We start from the raw sequence: 17718 nt of genomic DNA on the forward strand, positions 1-17718 counted from the left end.
AGAGCTATCATCATTCTAATCAGTAGTACAGCTATATGGTCTATATGTACCATGTCTTATATAGTGCTATCATCATTCTAATCAGGAGTACAGCTATATAATCTATATGTGCCATGTCTTATATAGTGCTATCATCATTCTAATCAGGAGGAGTACAGCTATATGGTCTATATGTGCCATGTCTTATATAGTGCTACCATCATCATCATTCTAATCAGGAGTACAGCTATATGGTCTATATGTGCCATGTCTTATATAGTGCTATCATCATCATCATTCTAATCAGGAGTACAGCTATATGGTATATATGTGCCATGTCTTATATAGTGCTATCATCATTCTAATCTGGAGGAGCACAGCTATATGGTCTATATGTGCCATGTCTTACATAGTTCTATCATCATTTTAATCAGGAGGAGTACAGCTATATGGTCTATATGTGCCATGTCTTATATAGTGCTATCATCATTCTAATCAGGAGGAGTACAGCTATATGGTCTATATGTGCCATGTCTTATATAGTTCTATCAGCATTCTAAACAGGAGGAGTACAGCTATATGGTCATTATGTGCCATGTCTTATATAGCACTATCATCATTCTAATCAGGAGGAGTACAGCTATATGGTCTATATGTACCATGTCTTATATAGTGCTATCATCATTCTAATCAGGAGTACAGCTATATGGTCTATATGTGCCATGTTTTATATAGCGCTATCATCGTTCTAATCAGGAGTACAGCTAGATGGTCTATTTGTGCCATGTTTTATATAGCGCTATCATCATTCTAATCAGGAGTACAGCTATATGGTATATATGTGCCATGTCTTATATAGTGCTATCATCATTCTAATCAGGAATAGCACAGCTATATGGTCTATATGTGCCATGTCTTACATAGTTCTATCATCATTCTAATCAGGAGGAGCACAGCTATATGGTCTATATGTGCCATGTCTTATATAGTTCTATCATCATTCTAATCAGGAGGAGTACAGCTATATGGTCTATATGTGCCATGTCTTATATAGCACTAGCCGCATTCTAATCAGGAGGAGTACAGCTATATGGTCTATATGTGCCATGTCTTATATAGAGCTATCATCATTCTAATCAGGAGGAGTACAGCTATATGGTCTATATGTGCCATGTCTTATATAGTGCTATCATCATTCTAATCAGGAGTACAGCTATATGGTCTATGTGTGCCATGTCTTATATAGTGCTATCATCATTCTAATCAGGAGTACAGCTATATGGTCTATATGTGCCATGTCTTATATAGTACTATCATCATTCTAATCAGGAGTACAGCTATATGGTCTATATGTGCCTTGTCTTATATAGTGCTATCATCATTCTAATCAGGAGTACAGCTATATGGTCTATATGTGCCATGTCTTATATAGTACTATCATCATTCTAATCAGGAGTACAGCTATATGGTCTATACGTGCCTTGTCTTATATAGTGCTATCATCATTCTAATCAGGAGTACAGCTATATGGTCTATATGTGCCATGTTTTATATAGAGCTATCATCATGCTAATCAGGAGTACAGCTATATGGTCTATATGTGCCATGTATTATATAGAGCTATCATCATTCTAATCAGGAGTACAGCTATATGGTCTATATGTACCATATCTTATATAGTTCTATCATCATTCTAATCAGGAGGAGCACAGCTATATGGTCTATTTGTGCCATGTTTTATATAGAGCTATCATCATTCTAATCAGGAGTACAGCTATATAATCTATATGTGCCATGTCTTATATAGTTCTATCATCATTCTAATCAGGAGTACAGCTATATGGTCTATATGTGCCATGTTTTATATAGAGCTATCATCATTCTAATCAGGAGGAGCACAGCTATATGGTCTATATGTGCCATGTCTTATATAGTGCTATCATCATTCTAATCAGGAGTACAGCTATATGGTCTATGTGTGCCATGTTTTATATAGTGCTATCATCATTCTAATCAGGAGTACAGCTATATGGTATATATGTGCCATGTCTTATATAGAGCTATCATCATTCTAATCAGGAGTACAGCTATATGGTCTATATGTGCCATGTATTATATAGAGCTATCATCATTCTAATCAGGAGGAGTACAGCTATATGGTCTATATGTGCCATGTCTTATATAGCACTATCATCATTCTAATCAGGAGTACAGCTATATGGTCTATATGTGCCATGTCTTATATAGTGCTATCATCATTCTAATCAGGAGGAGCACAGCTATATGGTCTATATGTGCCATGTCTTATATAGAGCTATCATCATTCTAATCAGGAGTACAGCTATATGGTCTATGTGTGCCATGTTTTATATAGCGCTATCATCATTCTAATCAGGAGGAGTACAGCTATTTCTGCTGCGGGGTACACTGGGCTCCACAAGGATTAACATCGGGTGTGTAGAGTAGGATCTTGATCCGAGGCAACAACAGGCTTTGACTGTTCCCAAGATGCACAGCGCCGCCTCCTCTATAACCCTGCCTCCATGCACAGGAGCTCAGTTGGTAAGTTGGCGCCTTGCAGTAAGCAGGCATACAACAGGGGGGGGGGCTACTCATGCAGCCCTAAGAAAAGCCATTTTTCAGAAGAAAAAATAATAATTTTAGACTTCAGCAGGGACACTGTCTGTGTTAGATGTCAGTCAGACATCTCCAGCTGCAGCTCCATCACTCCCCCAGCGGCGCTGTATACTCCCGCGCCCTGGTTGCCGGGTAACTACAGCGGAGGCTCCGGTGTTCTTCTCGGTTAGTCACACACTCGCCGCTGTCTCCTGGATCGCGTGGCCCCGTTCAAAGGGGAGGTAAGGGGTCTCTTTGGCCCGCTGTAATCGCGATCTGGTGCTGCCGTGGGGGGGCGGGCCGCACGCACTGGCGTGGTCACTGTAAGGGGCAGCCTCTCCACTAGCCTCCGGGACACAGGGCACATGTGGGGTTTTTGTCTCTGTTAAAACCCGTTTCATTGCAGCCCGGTGGGGAAGCCAGCAGGGGGATAAGGCCTGACCTGTAGCTCCTCCCCCTGCCCCATTTGGGTAAATGTTCCCGCCCTGGAGCTGCATATCTCTCTCCCTCACTCCTTGTCAGCTGACATTACACGGAGCTGCGCGTTTCCTGGGACTGCTGGGGTAAATCCTCCTCTGTAAAGCCGCCTGCCTGTCAGCACTGTGCATTTTACAGGACACCTAAGTATTCTACATGTCTGCTGACAGTGTTAGGTAAGAGAGAGTGCATACATTCAGGGCTGTGTAGTACAAACACCCTGTGATATACATCCAGTATCTACTGTGCTTTGTTTTATCTACTGTTTACATATATAGCTGTACTGAGTATTACCTTGTTCTATATGTGCCATGTCTTATATAGCGCTATCATCATTCTAATCATTATAATAAAACGAAGAGCGGGAAGCAGCGCCATGTTCGGGGGGAAGAGCTTCTCCTCACAGCGGTCCCAGCAGCGTTCAGCGCCATTTTCCTGCCTGCAGTTCCTGTACACAGACGCTGACAGGGAGTGCTGTGCCTCCAAGCAACTCCAGCTATCCTGTACGGTACCAGGGGGTTGTAGAAGGGGGGGGGGGGGGGGCTATGTAAAGTCTGTGTGGTCTATTAAGGTGCACAGATAGCGCTGGTAGTTTTATTAGTTCTGCCTCAGGAAGCGCTGTGTGTGGGTTGGCTCCAATCTCTGTGTCTCTCTGTGGCATACTATGGGGGAAACTGTGTCTGACATTTCCCTGTGTGTGTGTGTGTGTGTGTGTGTGTGTGTGTGTGTGTGTGTTTGTTGTCTCACATAGCCATGTCTAGGGACTCTGTGTCATGTGCTGCAGAAGATGTTTCCTCTCAGGAGGGATCCATTCCTTGTACACAGGATTGTAATGCTTTGTCTCAGATCCCTGTTGTTGAGCCTGAGTGGTTATCTTCTATCAAAGGAATGATCTCTACCAGGGGAGCTAATACTGAAACTGAAACTCAGGTGTTGAAGAAGTCTTTTGGGCCCTACACATTAGGCGATGTGCCGCCGAGGTGCCCGACGGCCGACGGGCAACCCGGCGGCGGGTGGCAGTGACGGGGGGAGTGAAGTTTCTTCACTCCCCCCGTCACCCGGCTCCATAGACGTGCAGGCAAATATGAACGATCTCGTCCATATTGGCCTGCATGAACAGCCGACATGTCACCAGCGATGAACGAGCATGGGGCCGCGCATCGTTCATCGCTGGTGACTCCACACTGCACGATATGAACGTTATCTCGTTCATTAATGAACGATATCGTTCATATCGTGCAGTGATATCGGCATGTGTGTAGGGCCTATTTGGCATTTTGGTCGGGTTCTGTCCGTATTCCTGCAAAAGTCCCTAGCATGTTCCTACAGAAACGTGCACTTGCCCAAATTACGCAAGATGACACAGATACCGATTCTGATACTGCAGACGGTGATGGGGATGTGCTGAGGGGGTCGGTATCTCTTGCTAAGGGTGTGCAGCTCATGATTGAGGTCATTAGAGATGTGTTACACATTACTGACACACCACCTGAACAGGTTGAGGAGGCTTACTTCACAGATAATAACAAAGCCTAGCTATCCTTCCCTGCATCAAATGAATTCAAAGCGATATTTGAAAAATCCTGGGAAAACCCGGAGAAAAAATTCCAGATCCCAAAAAGGGTTCTGGTTGCTTTCCCTTCCCTGAGGAGGATGGGAAAAAATTGGAAAACCCTCCCATAGTTGACACATCTGTCTCCAGACGGTCTAAAAAGGTGTTTTTACCTGTCCCTGGATCTACCGCGTTAAAAGAACCGGCTGATCGTAAGATTGACATTACGCTCAAATCCATATACACTGCTTCAGGGGTGGCGTTAAGGCCTACTATTGCCTGTGCATGTATTTCTAAAGCCATAGTAAAGTGGTCAGGCACATTACTAGTGGATTTGGATACCATGGATAGAAGTGACATTGAATTGTTTCTACGTAACATACAGGATTCTGCGGGGTTCATGGTGGAATCCATGAAGGACCTGGGTACGCTGACTGCTCGGATATCTTCCATGTCGGTCTCAGCACGCAGGGGACTCTGGCTACGCCAATGGTCTGCAGGCGCGGAATCCAGGAGAAGTGTGGAGAACCTACCCTACACAGGTCAGGCTCTTTTTGGGGAAGCGTTGGATGCGTGGATTTTGACGGCAACCGCGGGTTAGTCACCTTTCCTTCCCTCTGCTACACCTTCTACGAAGAAACCATTTTCTTCAGCTGTGTCGCAGTCCTTTCGGACCGCTAAAGCAAAAAAGTCCAACACCTCCCACCACTTTCTTTAGAGGTGGTTGTGCAAAATCCAAAAAGCCTGCAGCCGTAGGCTCCCAGGACCAGAAACCTGCAGCATAACGGTGGACCGCACAGCCTGGAGAACGGGCTGATGGATGCGAGACTCAGATGTTTCAGACACGTCTGGGTGTCGTCCGGCCTGGATCCCTGGGTACAGGATATTGTGTCCCAGGAGTTTAGACTGGAGTTTCAAAATCTCCTGCCTCACCGATTCTTCAAATCAGGCTTGCCAGCTTTGCTGACAGACAGGGCTATCCTATGGGAAGTCGTCCTAAAATTGGAAAAGTCACAGGTCATTGTCCCAGTTCCACCTCAGATGCAAAATAAGGGTTATTATTCAAACCTTTTCATGGTACCGAAACCAGATGGTTCGGTCAGACCAATTTTGAACTTGAAATCGTTGAACCCTTACCTGAGGGTGTTCAAATTCAAAATGGAGTCTCTCAGAGCAGTGATTTCAGGTCTAGAGGAGGGAGAATTCCTGGTATCCCTGGATATCAAGGATGCGTACCTCCACATTCCAATTTGGCCGCCACACCAGGCTTATCTCAGATTTGCACTGTTATACAGTCACTATCAATTTCAGGCACTGCCAATCGGCCTCTTCACAGCACCGAGGGTGTTCACCAAAGTGATGGCCGAGATGATGGTTCTCCGCAGACAGGGGGTGAACATAATCCCATATCTGGACGATCTGCTGATAAAGGCATCGTCCCGGGAGACCTTGTTGCAGTCCATTGTTCTCACGACTCATCTGCTCAGGGAACACGGTTGGATCCTGAACCTTCCAAAGTTACATTTGGAAACGACAAGAAGATTGTCTTTTCTGGGGATGATCCTCGACATGGAAGTGCAGAGGGTGTTTCTGCCAGAGGAGAAAGCGTTGGTAAATCAAACAATGGTCCGGGATGTTCTGAAGCTAACCCGGGTATCGGTTCATCAGTGCATTCGACTTCTGGCGAAGATGGTTACGTATTACAAGGCTCTACAGTACGGAAGGTTTCATGCTCGGTCCTTCCAACTCGATCTCCTAGACAAATGGTTGGGTTCTAACCTACACATGCACCAGAGGATACGTCTGTCCACGAAGCCATGATTTCACTCCTCTGGTGGCTGCAAATGCCTCACCTTCTGGAGGGTTGCAGGTTCGGGATTCAGGACTGGGTCCTTACCACGGATGCAAGTCTCCGGGGTTGCGGCGCAGTCACTCAGGGGGAAACCTTCCAAGGAAGGTGGTCAAGCCTTGAATCCAGTCTTCAAATAAACATTCTGGAACTAAGAGCTGTCTACAACAGTCTTCTCCAAGCGTCTCGTCTTCTGCGAGGTCGAGCCATTCAAGTGCAGTCAGACAATGTAACAACGGCGGCCTACATAAACCGACAGGGTGGAAAGAAGAGCAGAGCTGCAATGTCAAAGGTAACAAGAATCATCCTCTGGGCAGACAAACATGCGGTGGCGCAGTCTGCAATCTTCTTTCTTGGAGTAGACAACTGGGAAGTGGACTTCCTCAGCAGACACGATCTCCATCCAGGAGAGTGGGGACTCCATCCGGAGGTGTTCACGGAGGTAACAGATCTTTGGGGTGTACCTCAAATAGACATGATGGCATCTCGTCTCAACAAGAAGCTTCGGAGGTATTGTTCCAGGTCAAGGGACCCGCAAGCCGTAGCGTTGGACGCCCTAGTGACTCCGTGGGTGTTCCAGTCGGTGTACGTGTTTCCTTCGCTTCCACTCATTACAAAAAGTTCTAAAACTCATAAGGAGAACAAGATTTCAGGCAATACTCATTGCTCCAGACTGGCCAAGAAGGGCTTGGTACATGTATCTTCTGTATCTACTGCTGGAAGAGCCGAGACCTCTTCCTCTTAGGGAGGACCTGCTGCAGCACTACTCGTCACAGAAAATCGGACTCTCTGTCCTGTATGATCCCAAGAAACTTGGGTGTCCTGCTTCTAAACAGACGATCTCTCGCTGGATCAGGTTCACTATCCAGCATGCGTAATCTATGGCAAGATTGCCGTGTCCTACGTCTGTTAAGGCCCATTCTACTCGTCAGGTGGGTTCTTCCTGGACGGCTGCCCGGTGTGTCTCGGCTTTACAGCTTTGCCGAGCGGCTACTTGGTCAGGGTTGAACACGTTTGCAAAGTTCTACAAGTTCGATACTTTAGCCGCTGAGGACCTGAAGTTCAGTCAATCAGTTCTGCAGGAGCCTCCTCGCTCTCCCTCCCGTTCTGGGAGCTTTGGTACATCCCCATCATACTAATGTGGACCCCAGCATCCTCTAGGACCGAAGAGAAAATAGGATTTTAATTACCTACCCAGCGCTTCGTGATTCTGCAATGGTTACTTAGTTCAGTACTGCTTAGTTCTTGGCAAGTACTGTTTTGTTACTTGGTAAGTAATATTGTTCAGCCGTTGCTGATGTTTCAAGCTAGTTAGCTTGGGTTGCCTTGTGTGTGAGCTGGATGAATCTCACCACTATCTGTGTATTTCCTTCTCTCGACGTTGTCCGTCTCTTTGGGCACAGTTTCTAGACTGAGTCTGGTAGGAGGGGCATAGAGGGAGGAGCCAGCCCACACTCTCAAACTCTTAAAGTGCCAGTGACTCCTAGTGGACCAGTCTATTCCCCATGGTACTAATGTGGACTCCAGCATCCTCTACGGACAAAGAGAAAAGGATTTACCGGTAGGTAATTAAATTCCTATTATTATAACCAGGAAATATACACCGGTATGTTGTATATGTGCATGTTTATGTACATTTGTTTTGTATTAATGATAGTCTCTGTTTATGTGACGCAGATGGGGATCAGAGAGCGGATGTGTACATGGAAGGGAAAGATCAGCTTGGCGGGTGGTTTCAGTCCTCTCTACTGACCAGTGTGGCCGCTCGGAATAAAGCACCATACAAGTAAGTAACATGGTTCTAGGTGTTATATTTCCTTCATATAAATATGTATACCCCAGAAATCCATTACCCAGGAGGTTCAGTGAATTGATACTTGCTTACAATGTCATGTACATGATACGGTCTAATAAGTCCCTCTGCCAGTACTGCTGTGGTAGTAAAGACACAACATTGTACACGATGGGATAAGTCCCTCTGCCAGTACTGCTGTGGTAGTATAGATACGACATTGTACACAATGGGATAAGTCCTTCTGCCAGTACTGCTGTGGTAGTATAGACATTGTACACGATGGGATAAGTCCCTCTGCCAGTACTGCTGTGGTAGTATAGACATTGTACACGATGGGATAAGTCCCTCTGCCAGTACTGCTGTGGTAGTAAAGACACAACATTGTACACGATGGGATAAGTCCCTCTGCCAGTACTGCTGTGGTAGTATAGACACGACATTGTACACGATGGGATAAGTCCCTCTGCCAGTACTGCTGTGGTAGTATAGACATGACATTGTACACGATGGGATAAGTCCCTCTGCCAGTACTGCTGTGGTAGTATAGACACGACATTGTACACGATGGGATAAGTCCCTCTGCCAGTACTGCTGTGGTAGTAAAGACACAACATTGTACACGATGGGATAAGTCCCTCTGCCAGTACTGCTGTGGTAGTAAAGACACGACATTGTACACGATGGGATAAGTCCCTCTGCCAGTACTGCTGTGGTAGTATAGATACGACATTGTACACAATGGGATAAGTCCCTCTGCCAGTACTGCTGTGGTAGTATAGACACGACATTGTACACGATGGGATAAGTCCCTCTGCCAGTACTGCTGTGGTAGTATAGATACGACATTGTACACAATGGGATAAGTCCCTCTGCCAGTACTGCTGTGGTAGTATAGACACGACATTGTACACAATGGGATAAGTCCCTCTGCCAGTACTGCTGTGGTAGTAAAGACACAACATTGTACACGATGGGATAAGTCCCTCTGCCAGTACTGCTGTGGTAGTATAGACATTGTACACGATGGGATAAGTCCCTCTGCCAGTACTGCTGTGGTAGTAAAGACACGACATTGTACACGATGGGATAAGTCCCTCTGCCAGTACTGCTGTGGTAGTATAGATACGACATTGTACACGATGGGATAAGTCCCTCTGTCAGTACTGCTGTGGTAGTATAGACACGACATTGTACACGATGGGATAAGTCCCTCTGTCAGTACTGCTGTGGTAGTATAGACATTGTACACGATGGGATAAGTCCCTCTGCCAGTACTGCTGTGGTAGTAAAGACACGACATTGTACACGATGGGATAAGTCCCTCTGCCAGTACTGCTGTGGTAGTATAGATACGACATTGTACACGATGGGATAAGTCCTTCTGCCAGTACTGCTGTGGTAGTATAGACATTGTACACGATGGGATAAGTCCCTCTGCCAGTACTGCTGTGGTAGTAAAGACACGACATTGTACACGATGGGATAAGTCCCTCTGCCAGTACTGCTGTGGTAGTATAGATACGACATTGTACACGATGGGATAAGTCCTTCTGCCAGTACTGCTGTGGTAGTATAGACATTGTACACGATGGGATAAGTCCCTCTGCCAGTACTGCTGTGGTAGTATAGATACGACATTGTACACGATGGGATAAGTCCCTCTGTCAGTACTGCTGTGGTAGTAAAGACATTGTACACGATGGGATAAGTCCCTCTGCCAGTACTGCTGTGGTAGTATAGACATTGTACACGATGGGATAAGTCCCTCTGCCAGTACTGCTGTGGTAGTATAGACATTGTACACAATGGGATAAGTCCTTCTGCCAGTACTGCTGTGGTAGTATAGACATTGTACACGATGGGATAAGTCCCTCTGCCAGTAATGCTGTGGTAGTATAGACATTGTACACGATGGGATAAGTCCCTCTGCCAGTACTGCTGTGGTAGTATAGACATTGTACACAATGGGATAAGTCCTTCTGCCAGTACTGCTGTGGTAGTATAGACATTGTACACGATGGGATAAGTCCCTCTGCCAGTACTGCTGTGGTAGTATAGACATTGTACACGATGGGATAAGTCCCTCTGCCAGTACTGCTGTGGTAGTATAGATACGACATTGTACACGATGGGATAAGTCCCTCTGCCAGTACTGCTGTGGTAGTAAAGACACGACATTGTACACGATGGGATAAGTCCCTCTGCCAGTACTGCTGTGGTAGTATAGACATTGTACACGATGGGATAAGTCCTTCTGCCAGTACTGCTGTGGTAGTAAAGACACGACATTGTACACGATGGGATAAGTCCCTCTGCCAGTACTGCTGTGGTAGTATAGACATTGTACACGATGGGATAAGTCCCTCTGCCAGTACTGCTGTGGTAGTATAGACATTGTACACGATGGGATAAGTCCCTCTGCCAGTACTGCTGTGGTAGTATAGACACGACATTGTACACGATGGGATAAGTCCCTCTGCCAGTACTGCTGTGGTAGTATAGATACGACATTGTACACGATGGGATAAGTCCCTCTGTCAGTACTGCTGTGGTAGTATAGACATTGTACACGATGGGATAAGTCCCTCTGCCAGTACTGCTGTGGTAGTATAGACATTGTACACGATGGGATAAGTCCTTCTGCCAGTACTGCTGTGGTAGTATAGACATTGTACACGATGGGATAAGTCCCTCTGCCAGTACTGCTGTGGTAGTATAGACATTGTACACGATGGGATAAGTCCCTCTGCCAGTACTGCTGTGGTAGTATAGACATTGTACACGATGGGATAAGTCCCTCTGCCAGTACTGCTGTGGTAGTAAAGACACGACATTGTACACAATGGGATAAGTCCCTCTGTCAGTACTGCTGTGGTAGTATAGACATTGTACACAATGGGATAAGTCCCTCTGCCAGTACTGCTGTGGTAGTATAGACACGACATTGTACACGATGGGATAAGTCCCTCTGCCAGTACTGCTGTGGTAGTATAGACATTGTACACAATGGGATAAGTCCCTCTGCCAGTACTGCTGTGGTAGTATAGACACGACATTGTACACGATGGGATAAGTCCCTCTGCCAGTACTGCTGTGGTAGTATAGACACGACATTGTACACGATGGGATAAGTCCTTCTGCCAGTACTGCTGTGGTAGTATAGACATTGTACACGATGGGATAAGTCCCTCTGCCAGTACTGCTGTGGTAGTATAGACACGACATTGTACACGATGGGATAAGTCCCTCTGCCAGTACTGCTGTGGTAGTATAGACACGACATTGTACACGATGGGATAAGTCCCTCTGCCAGTACTGCTGTGTTAGTATAGACACGACATTGTACACGATGGGATAAGTCCCTCTGCCAGTACTGCTGTGGTAGTATAGACATTGTACACGATGGGATAAGTCCCTCTGCCAGTACTGCTGTGGTAGTATAGACACGACATTGTACACGATGGGATAAGTCCCTCTGCCAGTACTGCTGTGGTAGTATAGACACGACATTGTACACGATGGGATAAGTCCCTCTGCCAGTACTGCTGTGGTAGTATAGACACGACATTGTACACGATGGGATAAGTCCCTCTGCCAGTACTGCTGTGGTAGTATAGACATTGTACACGATGGGATAAGTCCCTCTGCCAGTACTGCTGTGGTAGTATAGACACGACGGGATAAGTCCCTCTGCCAGTACTGCTGTGGTAGTATAGACATTGTACACGATGGGATAAGTCCCTCTGCCAGTACTGCTGTGGTAGTATAGACATTGTACACAATGGGATAAGTCCTTCTGCCAGTACTGCTGTGGTAGTATAGACATTGTACACGATGGGATAAGTCCCTCTGCCAGTACTGCTGTGGTAGTATAGACATTGTACACGATGGGATAAGTCCCTCTGCCAGTACTGCTGTGGTAGTATAGACACGACATTGTACACGATGGGATAAGTCCTTCTGCCAGTACTGCTGTGGTAGTATAGACACGACATTGTACACGATGGGATAAGTCCCTCTGCCAGTACTGCTGTGGTAGTATAGACATTGTACACGATGGGATAAGTCCCTCTGCCAGTACTGCTGTGGTAGTATAGACATTGTACACGATGGGATAAGTCCCTCTGCCAGTACTGCTGTGGTAGTACATAGTGACATAGTTGTTGAGGTTGAAAAAAGACAATTGTCCATCGAGTTCCACCTATAGCGCTATATGCTGTATTATCTCCACTTTACTTATAACCTTCCATGTTATTTTCCGCTAAAAATGTGTCTAATCCTTTCTTAAATTCCGCGATTGAATCTGACATTACCACTCTCTCCAGCAGTGAATTCCATAAACTCACTGTCCGCACTGTGAAGAAACCTCTCCTACGCTTGACCTTAAACTTCCTCCCCTTTATCCTAAGGGGATGACCACGTGTCCTGGGTACAGAGCTCTTAATAAGTAAATCGCCTGAAAGTTCCTTATATTGCCCCTTGATATATATGAAAATATCAATCACGTCCGCTCTTATGCCTAAGTCGTCTGTCCTCATAATCCAGTGACTCTAGGCCCTGACCTCATTTTCTAGCTCTTTAAACCCTTTCTAATCACCTATGTCTTTTTTTCATAGTGCGGAGCCCAAAACTGTACACAGTATTCTTGATGGGGCCGCACCAACACTTTATACAGTGTCCGGATTACCCTCTCATCCCTGGGGGTAAATTTACTAAGATGGGAGTTCTATTTAAGATGGGATGTTGCCCATAGCAACCAATCAGATTCTACTTCTCATGTATCTAGCACCTTCTAGAAGATAATACCTGTAATCTGATTGGTTGCTATGGGCAACATCCCATCTTTAATACAACTCCTATCTTAGTAAATTTACCCCCAGGTCTCCGTTTTATGCCTGATAATACCCTACTGGCCTTTACTGCAGCACCTCCACATTGCGGACTACTGCTAAGTCTATTGTCAGTGATCACCTCCAAATCCTTCTCCAGTAATGATCTTCCAGGAATTACCCTAGACACTGCATGTTTATACATGGATTTTAGGATCTGTTGCTTCACATTTCTTGCTGTTTCCATCATCATCCTCTCATCCGAAGTGTGCTGCCACGGTGACCTCCTCATCTTCTCTCTCTCTCAGTCCCCACATTCAGCCATCTCTCACACTTACCACTCCTGCCTGCAGATCACCGGACACCAGCCCTCCCTTACTCCTCATCTCCACATTCAGCCATCTCCCACACTTACCACTCCTGCCTGCAGATCACCGGACACCAGCCCTCCCTTATTCCTCATCTCCACATTCAGCCATCTCTCACACTTACCACTCCTGCCTGCAGATCACCGGACACCAGCCCTCCCTTACTCCTCATCTCCACATTCAGCCATCTCTCACACTTACCACTCCTGCCTGCAGATCACCGGACACCAGCCCTCCCTTACTCCTCATCTCCACATTCAGCCATCTCCCACACTTACCACTCCTGCCTGCAGATCACCGGACACCAGCCCTCCCTTATTCCTCATCTCCACATTCAGCCATCTCTCACACTTACCACTCCTGCCTGCAGATCACCGGACACCAGCCCTCCCTTACTCCTCATCTCCACATTCAGCCATCTCCCACACTTACCACTCCTGCCTGCAGATCACCGGACACCAGCCCTCCCTTACTCCTCATCTCCACATTCAGCCATCTCCCACACTTACCACTCCTGCCTGCAGATCACCGGACACCAGCCCTCCCTTACTCCTCATCTCCACATTCACCCATCTCCCACACTTACCACTCCTGCCTGCAGATCACCGGACACCAGCCCTCCCTTACTCCTCATCTCCACATTCAGCCATCTCTCACACCACTCCTGCCTGCAGATCACCGGACACCAGCCCTCCCTTACTCCTCATCTCCACATTCACCCATCTCTCACACCACTCCTGCCTGCAGATCACCGGACACCAGCCCTCCCTTACTCCTCATCTCCACATTCAGCCATCTCCCACACTTACCACTCCTGCCTGCAGATCACCGGACACCAGCCCTCCCTTACTCCTCTTCTCCACATTCAGCCAACTCTCACACTTACCACTCCTGCCTGCAGATCACCGGACACCAGCCCTCCCTTACTCCTCATCTCCACATTCAGCCATCTCCCACACTTACCACTCCTGCCTGCAGATCACCGGACACCAGCCCTCCCTTACTCCTCATCTCCACATTCACCCATCTCTCACACCACTCCTGCCTGCAGATCACCGGACACCAGCCCTCCCTTACTCCTCATCTCCACATTCAGCCATCTCCCACACTTACCACTCCTGCCTGCAGATCACCGGACACCAGCCCTCTCCCACACTTACCACTCCTGCCTGCAGATCACCGGACACCAGCCCTCCCTTACTCCTCATCTCCACATTCACCCATCTCCCACACTTACCACTCCTGCCTGCAGATCACCGGACACCAGCCCTCCCTTACTCCTCATCTCCACATTCAGCCATCTCTCACACCACTCCTGCCTGCAGATCACCAGACACCAGCCCTCCCTTACTCCTCATCTCCACATTCAGGCCATCTCCCACACTTACCACTCCTGCCTGCAGATCACCGGACACCAGCCCTCCCTTACTCCTCATCTCCACATTCAGCCATCTCTCACACCACTCCTGCCTGCATATCGCCTTACGCCAGCCCTCCCTTACTCCTCATCTCCACATTCAGCCATCTCCCACACTTACCACTCCTGCCTGCAGATCACCGGACACCAGCCCTCCCTTACTCCTCATCTCCACATTCAGGCCATCTCTCACACTTACCACTCCTGTCTGCAGATCACCGGACACCAGCCCTCCCTTACTCCTCATCTCCACATTCAGCCATCTCCCACACTTACCACTCCTGCCTGCAGATCACCGGACACCAGCCCTCCCTTACTCCTCATCTCCACATTCAGGCCATCTCTCACACTTACCATTCCTGCCTGCAGATCACCGGACACCAGCCCTCCCTTACTCCTCATCTCCAAATTCAGCCATCTCTCACACTTACCACTCCTGCCTGCATATCGCCTTACGCCAGCCCTCCCTTACTCCTCATCTCCACATTCAGCCATCTCTCACACTTACCACTCCTGCCTGCAGATCGCCGGACACCAGCCCTCCCTTACTCCTCATCTCCACATTCAGCCATCTCTCACACTTACCACTCCTGTCTGCAGATCACCGGACACCAGCCCTCCCTTACTCCTCATCTCCACATTCAGCCATCTCTCACACTTACCACTCCTGCCTGCAGATCACCGGACTCCAGCCCTCCCTTACTCCTCATCTCCACATTCAGGCCACCTCCCACACTTACCACTCCTGCCTGCAGATCACCGGACACCAGCCCTCCCTTACTCCTCATCTCCACATTCACCCATCTCTCACACTTACCACTCCTGCCTGCGGATCACCGGACACCAGCCCTCCCTTATTCTTCATCTCCACATTCAGCCATCTCTCACACTTACCACTCCTGCCTGCAGATCGCCGGACACCAGCCCTCCTTTATTCCTCATCTCCACATTCAGCCATCTCTCACACCACTCCTGCCTGCAGATCACCGGACACCAGCCCTCCCTTACTCCTCATCTCCACATTCAGCCATCTCTCACACTTACCACTCCTGCCTGCAGATCACCGGACACCAACCCTCCCTTACTCATCTCCACATTCAGCCATCTCTCAAACTTACCACTACTGCCGCAGATCACCGGACTCCAGCCCTCCCTTACTCCTCATCTCCACATTCAGGCCATCTCCCACACTTACCACTCCTGCCTGCAGATCACCGGACACCAGCCCTCCCTTACTCCTCATCTCCACATTCAGCCATCTCTCACACTTACCACTCCTGCCTGCAGATCACCGGACACCAACCCTCCCTTACTCATCTCCACATTCAGCCATCTCTCACACTTACCACTCCTGCCTGCAGATCGACGGACACCAGCCCTCTCTTACTCCTCATCTCCACATTCAGCCATCTCCCACACTTACCACTCCTGCCTGCAGATCGCCGGACACCAGCCCTCCCTTACTCCTCATCTCCACATTCAGCCATCTCCCACACTTACCACTCCTGCCTGCAGATCACCGGACACCAGCCCTCCCTTACTCCTCATCTCCACATTCAGCCATCTCCCACACTTACCACTCCTGCCTGCAGATCGCCGGACACCAGCCCTCCCTTACTCATCTCCACATTCAGCCATCTCCCACACTTACCACTCCTGCCTGCAGATCGACGGACACCAGCCCTCTCTTACTCCTCATCTCCACATTCAGCCATCTCCCACACTTACCACTCCTGCCTGCAGATCGCCGGACACCAGCCCTCCCTTACTCCTCATCTCCACATTCAGCCATCTCCCACACTTACCACTCCTGCCTGCAGATCACCGGACACCAGCCCTCCCTTACTCCTCATCTCCACATTCAGCCATCTCCCACACTTACCACTCCTGCCTGCAGATCGCCGGACACCAGCCCTCCCTTACTCATCTCCACATTCAGCCATCTCCCACACTTACCACTCCTGCCTGCAGATCACCGGACACCAGCCCTCCCTTACTCCTCATCTCCACATTCAGCCATCTCTCACACTTACCACTCCTGCCTGCATATCGCCTTACGCCAGCCCTCCCTTACTCCTCATCTCCACATTCAGCCATCTCCCACACTTACCACTCCTGCCTGTAGATCGCCGGACACCAGCCCTCCCTTACTCCTCATCTCCACATTCAGCCATCTCTCACACTTACCACTCCTGCCTGCACATCACCGTACACCAGCCCTCCCTTACTCCTCATCTCCACATTCAGCCATCTCCCACACATACCACTCCTGCCTGGAGATCGCCGGACACCAGCCCTCCCTTACTCCTCATCTCCACATTCAGCCATCTCCCACACTTACCACTCCTGCCTGCAGATCACCGGACACCAGCCCTCCCTTACTCCTCATCTCCACATTCAGCCTTCTCCCACACTTACCACTCCTGCCTGCAGATCACCGGACACCAGCCCTCCCTTACTCCTCATCTCCACATTCAGCCTTCTCCCACACTTACCACTCCTGCCTGCAGATCACCGGACACCAGCCCTCCCTTACTCCTCATCTCCACATTCAGGCCATCTCCCACACTTACCACTCCTGTCTGCAGATCACCGGACACCAGCCCTCCCTTACTCCTTATCTCCACATTCAGCCATCTCCCACACATACCACTCCTGCCTGGAGATCGCCGGACACCAGCCCTCCCTTACTCCTCATCTCCACATTCAGCCATCTCCCACACTTACCACTCCTGCCTGCAGATCGCCGGACACCAGCCCTCCCTTACTCCTCATCTCCACATTCAGCCATCTCCCACACTTACCACTCCTGCCTGCAGATCGCCGGACACCAGCC

General features: G+C 48.4%; 1 protein-coding gene across 1 annotated transcript in view; it reads left to right on the forward strand.

Moving 5' to 3' along the window:
- The window catches only part of IARS2 (isoleucyl-tRNA synthetase 2, mitochondrial), a 349183-nt gene that overhangs the window by 239970 nt on the left and 91495 nt on the right, over nucleotides 1-17718 (forward strand). Inside the window, exon 15 of the mRNA XM_063919433.1 lies at nucleotides 8151-8259. Coding sequence (XP_063775503.1) covers nucleotides 8151-8259 — 109 coding nt within the window. The remainder of the gene's footprint in view (nucleotides 1-8150; nucleotides 8260-17718) is intronic.

This window comes from Pseudophryne corroboree, chromosome 4 (genome assembly GCF_028390025.1).
Source record: "Pseudophryne corroboree isolate aPseCor3 chromosome 4, aPseCor3.hap2, whole genome shotgun sequence".
NCBI lineage: Eukaryota > Metazoa > Chordata > Amphibia > Anura > Myobatrachidae > Pseudophryne > Pseudophryne corroboree.